The sequence below is a fragment of the Tachysurus fulvidraco genome, chromosome 5 (assembly GCF_022655615.1).
Source record: "Tachysurus fulvidraco isolate hzauxx_2018 chromosome 5, HZAU_PFXX_2.0, whole genome shotgun sequence".
Lineage (NCBI taxonomy): Eukaryota > Metazoa > Chordata > Actinopteri > Siluriformes > Bagridae > Tachysurus > Tachysurus fulvidraco.
The window spans coordinates 14,651,402-14,662,705 of NC_062522.1; the positions used below are offsets into that span (position 1 = coordinate 14,651,402).

General features: G+C 36.4%; 1 protein-coding gene across 4 annotated transcripts in view; it reads left to right on the forward strand.

Annotated features, from left to right (window-relative positions):
* The window catches only part of pbx1b (pre-B-cell leukemia homeobox 1b), an 87,615-nt gene extending 79,414 nt beyond the window's left edge, over positions 1-8,201 (forward strand). For 2 of the 4 annotated variants that reach the window (XM_047813678.1, XM_027146886.2), the window contains exons 7-9: positions 938-1,050; positions 1,904-1,993; positions 4,643-8,201. In XM_047813678.1, coding sequence (XP_047669634.1) covers positions 938-1,050; positions 1,904-1,993; positions 4,643-4,735 — 296 coding nt within the window. In that variant the 3' untranslated portion in view covers positions 4,736-8,201. The remainder of the gene's footprint in view (positions 1-937; positions 1,051-1,903; positions 1,994-4,642) is intronic. The other 2 variants (XM_047813679.1, XM_027146887.2) reach the window with 1 other exon arrangement.
* Positions 8,202-11,304: the final 3,103 nt, after the last annotated feature.

Sequence of the window (11,304 nt, forward strand, 5' to 3'; positions counted from 1 at the left end):
GTACTAAAGGCACTCAAAATGACAAAGTGTAAATGAAGCTTATGAGAGAATACATGTAATGATTTTACTGGTCAGTTGACAGCACCATTGTACATAAAATAGGCACATGTTCAAAGATATTGAGCATGTAAATTGTGTAAGTATAGCAGTACTCTTGGGATTACTTACTTTTATCACCACTCCTGTGCTGTTCAAATCAGCCATTTGTCCCAAAAACCATGAAAGACTCTAACAGAGGTCATTCTTCCTCAGTTTTACTTTTATGTGTTTTGGTTCACAGACAGAGCTGCACGCAGCATGGTAGTCACTTCATAAACCTTTCTGCAATGTTTTATTAGTCATGAGGATGAGTGTGAGCTGTTATTGGTTGAATTGAGGTTATCATGTTTGAATAAAAATGTAAAATGCATTGTAATCCTGTTTTACAAGGATTTAAATTTCACTGAAATCCATTCTGGGCTTGCTTTAAATTTTTTAAACAGCAGCGTATGTAGGACAAGTACTTTCATTAGCTAGCTAACACTACAAGTTGCCTGCTCTTGCTTTAAACCTGCCTTACAGTGTTATCTCTTGCTCAGCCTTAGTGCTGATGCTCTGCTCTCTATGGGCTGCTCATTCTCTCTGCTCTGTTACGCTTGTCTAACTGTACTTCCGCATGTGCTTTTTCTCCTTCTCCTCTCTCTACCTCTTGCTCTCTCTTTCTCTCTCTCTATCTCTCTCTCTCTCTGTCTCTCTCTCTGTCTCTCTCTTGCTCTCTCTCCCTCTTTTTCTCCATCTCTCTCTCTCTTTCTCTCTCTCTCTCTCTCTCTCTCTCTCTCTCTCTCTCTCTCTCTCTCTCTCTCTCTCTCTCTCTCTCTCTCTCTCTCTCTCTCTCTCTCTGTGGTCTTTGTGCTGCTGCTTCTTTTTCCTCTTTTCTCTCTTCCTTCTCTGCTCTTAGGTTCTGCTGGCTCTTTTAACATGTCCAACTCTGGTGATTTGTTTATGAGTGTGCAGTCTATGAATGGCGATTCATACCAGGGGGCTCAAGTGGGAGCCAACGTGCAGTCGCAGGTACAGTACACATCAGACTGGTCACTACATCAGCTGGATATTTACTCTAATAAAGAATACTCTAAAGACAAGAGCAGGCTACAGGGAGCAAATATTTACATGTAGACAAGCAAGTCTGAAACTGGTATCATGTTATTTGGAATGTACTGAGCCAGTACTAACTATGAGTATTTACTTCCATCTATTTATGCTCATTATTAGCTAATAACGGGACATCCTCTCTTACAAACGTTTCAAACAACTACTGCCATGATTACAGAGATTACTTTCACAACAGGTGCTGAAAAATGTGTCATAATTAACAATATTATTTTTCAATAAAATATTAAATCTTAATATATTTAAAATATCAATAAATAATTAAAATATCAATATTTGATAAATATTAAAATATTGGGTTTAAAGATACACAGTACCTTTAAGCAATAATAACTCTACCGTGCAACATCAATGTTCATAATAAAATTGCAGACGTTAAAAAAGCAACATATCATAAGCAGCACTGTCGTAACTTTAACTTCACAACGATGAACGATGAATGTCTTTACGATTAGAACAAAAGTCCAGTCACCTTGACTCACTGCCACAAGAATTATGCAGATGTTCTGTTTTACTCTTTTCATTTGTCTCCATTTTAGATACTTCTCTGTGTTTACATTGTTTATGTGGTTGTGTTTACTTTGAATTGTTGTTTTCTTTGTCTCACTCATTGCTGCGTGTTGTCTGACCTTGTGCTTTTTTCTGTTAAGTTTTGTTTTGCTGCTCGTGCTTTCTCATCGACCTTGCTTTGTTTATTTGTGTGTATGAGGGTTTCTGATCTGACCTTGTTATGTTGTTTATTGTGCATTTTCAGGTGGATACCCTTCGCCATGTTATCAGTCAGACAGGAGGATACAGTGATGGCCTCACAGCCAACCAGATGTACAGTCCGCAGGGCATCAGTGTAAGAAAACAAAAAAATTACATTTCTTTCCTGTGCCCTCTAACAATTATTTTAAAGCCATAGGGCTAGGAATGGCACTTAGTGGAACATGTCTGATCCACAGTCACCCGGTGTGATCGGCTGCATGTTGTTAACGCCACAGGGCTCGGACACACCCGTCATGTCCAATATGAGCTTTACAAACACCTGCACTGACATGTGCCACGCCGAGCAGTGTGTGTGTTGTGTGTGTGTGCTGTGAACAGGTGAGACTTCATAGCTGCACAAATGCTAACTAAAAAGACTATAAGGAAAATACTATATGTTAATGCTAAAATTAAATCTAAGCTTGTGGCCCTCTATCTTTACCGCCTTTGTTGTCCCTCTCATCATCTCCCTAATTTAATTATTTATTTCCTTTCTGGCGGGAGCTGCTGCTGGGGTTTTGGTGCGGTCGCAAAATTCACAGCGACAAGCCATGTGGTAAAGGGGAAAATCGATCAGACAGACACACAGGGAGCCGAGTGCGGACTTGGGACAGCAATCCAAGCACATTGCTCAGATCACATTCGCGCAGAGCTAATGGCCCTGACAGCGTAAGAGAGCGAAGGGGGGTAGAAAGAGAGGACAAGGAGGAGTAAGGTCAACGGCTGTGCTGCCATGTCTTGGCCCGCATTCTGCTATATGCTAATGAGATCGAATCCGTTCCATAAGAAAGAACACGGATGTATTCAAATCCCAACCAGTCCTTCTGCTTCCTTCACTCTGTGCCATTCCAAGGGAATTGGAGAGATGTAAAAATGAGTTCATATTTGATTTTTCTTATAACCAAAAAAGAAGGCAGATTTTTCATAGTATAAATATTTGAACAAGTTCTGGTGTATTCCAGATCGACTGTCTGAGCATGCTTTTTTTAATGCTTTTATAAAAGATAAAATAAAGGATCTTTAAATCATTTATTGTTTCCCACAACCTGATATAAAAATAAATTCCACTTTTACTAACAGATGTGACAGAATTACTTATTTGATATCCAAATTAAAAGGTAAATAAAATTAACTGATCCTTTACATCTGCATATCACTCACATGTTCACGCTCAGTGGCCTTTAAATTTAACAGCAGTTTTACTGCAACAATTAAATCTGAAATCCCGAAATGTCTGTTTTTTTTAGATTTTAATGTCAGTATTTAAAGCTGCATTTAGTGATGTACTCACTTTATTGAGGCAGACCTGAACATCATCACATGTAATAAAAATCATTTTTTGATAAAAAAAAATTATTTATTTTTCATATTTTTAGCGACAATCCACAACACACAAATATTTGCATGCTTTTTTTAAATGATTAAACATTTATTTAATCATACACTTGTTTATATGCAGGTGGAAGTAGAGTCCTTATTTCACAAACGACAGAAATGACTTTGTGCTAAAAGCCGATTTAAAGTCTAAAGATGAGGAATCTTTTTCAGACAAGTGATTTCCCTCTTTGTTCGCTGTGTTGATAATGGCTCATGTAGCGTTTTATAGCAGTAATTATGCCTTCAGTAGAAAATAGGAACGTGGCACCGTAACCGAACACGTTTTAAGATCTTTTTCTGCTCTCCTCCATTTTGTTTGATTACAGACTGCCTTGGCTCTAAATAACAGGCTTGGAGCTGAGTGGCTGCCGGCTGCCATTTCCAGCCTTTTTGCTATTAATATCCCCAAATGCTCTTTAGCAGGCCTGTCTGCAAAAGGAGAAATGGCTTCTGCGCCTCGCATTGTGTTTTCATTTCAATCTCCAAATGTCATAATTTTCCACCACCGCTTCCTTCTTTGTTTCTTCTGGGAGTGTTATATGGTGGGCCACTTCATCCCAGCTCAGTATTATGGTGTGTGTCAGTGAAAGTGACAAGCATTTAACTCTGTCCCGTATTACACGTCTGCAGTGCTTCCCATCTTCCTGGGAAAAGCAAACACGGTATATTTATATTCTCAGCAGTAAAGCAGTATTTCCTCTATTTTATCTATCTACTTGTCTATCTGTCTAGCTATCTAGCTATCTGACTGTATATATATCTATCTGTCTAGCTATCCAGCTATCTGTCTGTCTATCTATCTATCTATCTATCTATCTATCTATCTATCTATCTATCTATCTATCTATCTATCAAACATGTAAATTGTTTCTGTTCTTGAAGCTGGCCAAGGTCCGTGTGATGTACATGCTTGTAAAGACTGATTGTTTGAACCACCATAAAAAGACTTTGCCAGCTCAATGCAATCTGCTCATTCTCCTCTGATGGCTGTCTTTAAAAAGATGTTTCCACCTGTGGAATCACTGTAAAATCGAATAGTTTTTTTTGTTTGTTTGTTTGTTTGTTTGTTTGCATTGGTTTGTGTAAATTCTATTGTATATTTTTGGAGATCAGGAGATCCCAGGAACTCAGCAGTTTTTTAAATACTCAGACCAGCCCATTGGCACCAACAACCATGTCACGGTTAAAGTCACTAAGATTCTGAGACATTTTATGTGATGTGAACATTAACTGTAGCTCTTGAGTTGTAACTGCAAGAACTTATGCATTGCAGTGATGTCACATGATTTTCTGATTGGTATTATATAATAAATTATCACCACATGCAATAATAGTTTCTTAACTTTTTCTGTCACTTCTTCCACAGGCTAACGGTGGATGGCAGGATGCTACTACCCCCTCCTCAGTGACCTCACCCACAGAAGGACCCGGGAGTGTTCACTCTGACACCTCTAACTGATCCCCTCATCACCTCACTCCTTCTCCTTCCCTCACTACTGCACAAACCATGGACTCTCTTTTTGTTCCGTCACTCTCAGTCGTTCATCACTAGGTTTAAATAATGCACTCACTAAGCTGGGTCTCTGTATTTTATTTCACCCAAACACACACACACAGATTTCTGTTCTCAAATACAGCCCTCAATTTGTATTAACCCCTTCAGATCATTTTTTTTCTATCCTCAATTATAATTAACTCTAATTCTTCTTCATTAAATAGTTTTCAGTCTTAAAAAGTATTTCGATGCAGCTCCTCATGGATTGAATAAAAAAAAAATCCTTTAAACAAAATCTACGAATGGAGATGGGGTCTGAAGGGGTTAATATGTCCGATCACACTACCTCTTAGATAAACAATATAAATAACAAATCATAATAAACTGATTTCTAAAACAGAAATGCTGGTGCATATAATGCCCCATTTTCCATATCAAAACCTTATCACATTTTTATCATGGTAAGAATTCTTGAACATTTTCTGTATCCATAGTGCCAAAGTATTTTTCTACATTTTAACACTCATGATTTGCATGTTCATTTGACGTGATCATATCTTCATGTTGTAATATAGGGACATACTGTATTATAAAGACATATTTTGTATCTCAGTCTCTCTCTCCATCATGTAACTTGAAATTGATTTTTAATTAGGCTATACATACATTGCTTGTCTTTGATTCCTAAAAACCTCTTTTCTTTAAAAAAACAAAAACAAAAAAAAACATTTTTGTTGCTTTCTGTGTATAATCTCCACCAGTGACAATGCCGAAAGGCCTTCGCAGATTAAGAAGTTAAGATTCACCAGTTTATTGTGATTAAAATCAAAAAACCAACAGCATCAGTTATAAGGACGAGCCAAATGCTGCTGTGAACCAAAATCCCTTCTGTAATAAGCTGAAATAGATTTGAAATAATGCGAACTTTAAAGCTACTGTATTTTACAGACTATAAGATGTTTTTAACCCTCGTGATGGTGCTCTGATTTTAGTTTTTGGTTATGGTTCAAGATTAGATGATTTATTTGATGGCAGCAGAATGGTTAGCATTGTGACTGAGAGAAGAATACTTACTGTACAGTCTTGATTCATTTTATGATTAACTGTAAAACTGTGACATGAATAGAGTTTCATACAGGTATCTGTTTTATATGACTGTATGGTACACTACCAATAGCTTGGTGCTAACCTAACATTTCAACAAGAAGCAGGAATCAGCAATATTAGAGTGCTAACCTACGGCAACACTGACAGGACAAATGCCACTACTTAAATGCGGCTTACAAAATGGAGTTACATATTGAGGAGGGTGCATCTCCAGAGTGGCTTATAGTCCGGAAAATACAGTAAATTTGTCTATATGATTGATTTATGGAATATTTTTCTTTTTTAGAAAAACAGAAAATAACACAGAAAACAGCAGAGGTCTTCATGGCTACATAGATCTAACCAGATTTTTCTAATAAATTTGATGTGTGACTGTTGTGAAGTCACTTTATCATTTACATTTTATGCCATTTTTTTAATCCAAGAACTACTGTAAATCACCCCATTGGAGAACAACTTTGCTTTTAGTTTCTGGTCTTTCTTGGTGATAATATCTCACGTATCTGTCATTACTTTGATACCAAAAACAGCAGACATGTCTATTTTGTTTATCATCATCATCATTTTAACCTATGTCCACGTTGTAAATTATGTACTATCTTCTGTATCTGGGCTTGTTTCTTAGCGAAAGCGCCAGTTCTTCGTATACAAAACCAAAAATGCAGTCCGAATTCAGTAGTGTTTGTCGAAAGAAAACATGGCACAAAAATGCAGAAAACATTTGCGTATATTTTTACGTCGTCATGTTGTGAATAGCCTAACGCGCTTTTCTTTTTAGCTTCAGCTCTGTTACATTTTTCTTTATTTTTGTGTGTTCTTGCTTTAGCATAATGTGAATTAGCCCAAGAATGCGCTATGTACGTAGATGTGCACCTTTTTATTCTTATTTTGCTCTTTTAAACAGAGTATAAAAACGATACATCTTGTGCTTCATATTAGCGTGAACCAGGTCTCTGATGGGCAGGCTGTGTCTTTAAGAAATCTTTTAGGATTTGATCAACATAATAGATATGATATTCCTAAAGCAAAGTGACAAGGCTGGGGCTTGTGGCCAATTTAGAATAAAGTGAATAACTGCACACTAATCTTATCACACTAAAAAAACTCAAGTGTGTTGTGCATCGCACATCGATTATGATTCTATCGTGTTACTTGTAGCAAATCAACAAAGCTTTTTGTCACATTAAGCGCTGTAATTTATTTAGTTAGATGCACCATCCATCACTAAGCCATATCATGACATTTTATAATGAGCACCCATTAAGAAAGAGGGCCCTTTATTTCTGTGTGTCGAGAGTCCAGGACACTTTACTGATTTCCTGATCTCTAATACACCTGCAAATGGGCCTTTAAAGGGACAGTATTGCCAAGAAGGAAAATGTCTTTTTTTTTTTTTTTTTTTTTTTTTTGTCAAATCGTCTAGCTCTGATGGACTCTGGACACACAGGGACACTGCTGTTTGGCTACATGAGTCAGACCGGTCCAGCCAAAACAGCTCCATCGGCATAGATTATTATTATTATTCTAGCGGTTATTCTATTATTCCCTCGTCAAGAAAGCCTACTAGCAAGTGTTAGTGTAGACTATTCGCTTAGACGTACCATCTAATGCTAAGCTAGATTCAATAATAAACATCTGTGCTGATTTGTTCTAACCCAGAGTATATATGGAGTTTGTATATATGGAGTTTAACACACCTTCTAAACCTAGTTGCTAGATAATGAGTCGAATCACTGTGTGTGTTCGAGTTAAATAAATAAGTGCTAAACTCCATCCATTCACACACAAACACAGTTGGTCAAATCTGGGTTGAAGAGTGACATCATAACCCTGAACCATCATTCACACACACAAACACACATGCACACACACACACACACACACACACACACGCGCGTGTCTCATCGCCTGCCCAGTTTCAGCGTATTGTTGAAAGCTTCATGTAATGATGCTTTTAGTTTTTGCATACGAGGCAATTTGTAAAACATCAAATGTTTACTTTGTTGCATGTTTTTTGTTCTTTAAAAAAATCCTGCAGTGTTTTTGAATGTTTCTTTTTTTTCTCTTCTTTTTTTTAATAAATAAACAAATAAATAAATATATATATAAATAAATATATATATAAAGTGCGGAGACTTTCTCTTGCTGAGTTTTAACTTTTAAGATCTCTGCACATGTATAAAAACCGGAACAACAAATTATTGTCTTTTCAGTTCCAATTTGTTTTTGTGAAGGAAAAAAACTAACAAGGTGTAGGTTTTCTGGTCTCTTAATTTGTACTGGTAATGCATATTCCAAATAAATAGTTTCTTTTGTTGCAAAATTGGTTGCTGTCATTTTTTATCTGCAATTCCAATAGGTTTAATAATAAATATTCTATTTATTTATTTATTTATTTATTTATTTATTTATTTTTAAATCCCTATCCATGCTCTTTTTCTGCAGACACAAGCTCATAGACACCCGTGATTGGCTAGAGTCACTGTGATTGACAGGAAAGAAGTGTAGGTCATTCTTCCCACACAGATAGAGAGCATGGCCAATTTTGGCTCATGGAATAGATGCCTGTGGCATGGCCTAAGATTTGAACTTACGGTTCATGTCCTAGATTTGAACTTCCCATGTCCTGCACCACCTATATAAGCTCATTTAAATCACACACGCTGATCAAATGTATTTCCCAAACTTGCTTGAAGATAAGCAGCACATTGAATCCTAATTGAATTTTTTACCTTGTGTACCTCAAATGGCTTAATACCGGTTGCTATTATTGTGTATTCTGTATTTAGTTTGCTATCATGTGCCACAGTTTCACTGCAGCCTGGACCTGGTGTTATTTTACCTTAAGTGTGAGTGATCGGCTGAAGCACAAACGCACGTGAAAAACGGGTGATGTCACTGCCGAGCGTAACCACTAATCCGTGATGTATGATTATTAATGCATAGCAGAAAGAGATGCTGGAAAATGTAGATACAAGAAGATTTATTGATAAACACCTTACATCGATCAGCCATGAAAAACTAACTGCTAACCTTCATTTATTTTTTTCCATCATCATTATACAGATGTAACTAATACAGATAGGAGATATTTAGTATATATTAGTTTGGCTACACAGCTGTGTAACTTAGCTTGCTAGATATTCTCCTCTTCCCTGTGTCATGTAGTCATAGTTAGAAATGCACCTAATTTTTTAATAAATGGCTGGATGTTCAATTTACATACACTGAAGATGAGAAAGTGGTGGAAAAGTGTAAAATAAGCATTTGTATTAACATGTTTGTTTTATATATTAACATACAGCTAAAAATAAACCAGTGATGGTGATTCCAAATCATTTCCTTATCTCATATTACTAGACTTCATTGTGTTACACCAACATCTACAGCACCAAATACAGCAGCCAATCAAAACAGGGGCAAGATTACATGTATCTTGTCCTCATGTGTAACCAGCGAGGGGGTTAACGCAGGCTTGTTCACTATCTAAGTTATCTAAAAATCTAGAACAGAATCTAGATTTTACTCATAGTCACCAAATTGTTTCATATCCATGTACTTTAAAGTGCTAATGAGTCCTTTACTGACTTTTGCACACCGGTCAAGTCAAAGTTTAGAAACAAAGTTCTGAACACCGGTCAAGTCAAAGTTTAGAGGTAGCAGCATGGTTACTATGTCGAACGGGATTATTTTTGTGTAAATGCACAGTAATCTGCAGTATTCTGTTTATACTGTTTGTTCTATCCAGTCAACACTTAGACATTATAGACACGATAAAATTATTCTCTCTCTCTCTCTCTCTCTCTCTCTCTCTCTCTCTCTCTCTCTCTCTCACACACACACACACACACACACACACACACACACACACACACACATCCTACAGAGAAACTAGGAGTAAATTCTTCTAAAGACTTTCCCATTATTGTTACAAAGCAATAACACCTGAGACTCCTTCCATACTTCAGCACATAATTTTTTCTGTTTGGGTTTCATCTGCTTGTGTATAAGCTGTTATTTTATAATGTTACATGTTACAACATGAACATGTACATGTTCATGTTAAAACAGGAACTACATTCTAAGCCATACTAATATAACAATATAATTTCTGACCAATCAGATTTGAGAATTCAGTTACACGTGGTAAAAAAAAAGGGTTTAAATATGATGGGAGATAATGCTGTACTTTTAGGGTAATCTTCCTAGAGGTTAATACATTAAGTCTTTTTGTTTAACACATATATACATGTAAAGAAAGTTATTTTTTTCAGCAGACATCGGATCAATCTACAGATTGCTGATGTTCTGGTTGTTAGGTATAAGCAGTATAAGAATTTGCTTACAGCCAGGAGAAGTGTCATGAGAGGTGGCTGTGTAACATCAAAGATGTTGACAGATGAAATATATTGTACACAACTCTGGTGATGGCATCATGACATTGTCCTAAATAATCGAACAATATAACTAATTATATTATAATTATGTATAATTATATTGGTTTTGGAATGTCCCTGATATATTATTATATTATTATATAGCAGGTTCATGTCAATGTTTGAAGTTAAAGTACTGCGATCACAAGAACGTCTTTTAAAAGTGCTCACCTTTGTTAATTTTCCAAATCATGCCTCACTTGGCAAATCACATCACATCATTAACATTGTCCCCCTGTACACTGAGCTGCAAAGTCAGATGTCACCACGTTCTAATGTAAATCCAGCCTGGGAAGTGTCATAATGTAACCTTATGTCAAAAAAATTCTTGTCACTTAACATAAACTTCCATAACATTTTGACAAACTGTCAGTGGTCAGAAATGGCTTTTATAAATGTTTAGGTTTTGTCATAAAGGGCTTTAGACGTGGTGTCTTCTAACTCTATTACTGTAGCACTACCTTTGATTTGTCATAGGAGCTGTTCAGATAAATAGAGATAAGCATAAATAGTGTATGTATCTCTGTACAGTTCTACCTGAATAACCAGCAGTGTTACAGTAATGCAGATGTAAAGAACATGTATATAACTAGTGCACATGTCCCATAAACACTGCATTAATAAAATAAAATAAAAACATATATTTTTATGAGTATTTCCTTTCTTGTAATTTTATTGTATAATAAACAAATGGGTTTTTTTTATTATTAATGTAGTTTATAATTGACGTAGCTCCAGCGTAGCTCCAACATTTACTTCAGAAAGTCATACACTGTAATACAGGTACTCATGTACTATAATATGATGTGAATGCTGCCTTGTTGGAGAAAAGGCAGGTTATATAGGCTAATTACTCCATGCCCTTTAAAAAGGGGTCATGGTCATACCACACTGTGGGACACAGACTCACACATCACCGCGCTGTCATTTTTAACTGCGCAAAGCATTTTTGCGTGCTGGAGCGGGGTGTGTTTTCTCACCCCTCTCGTT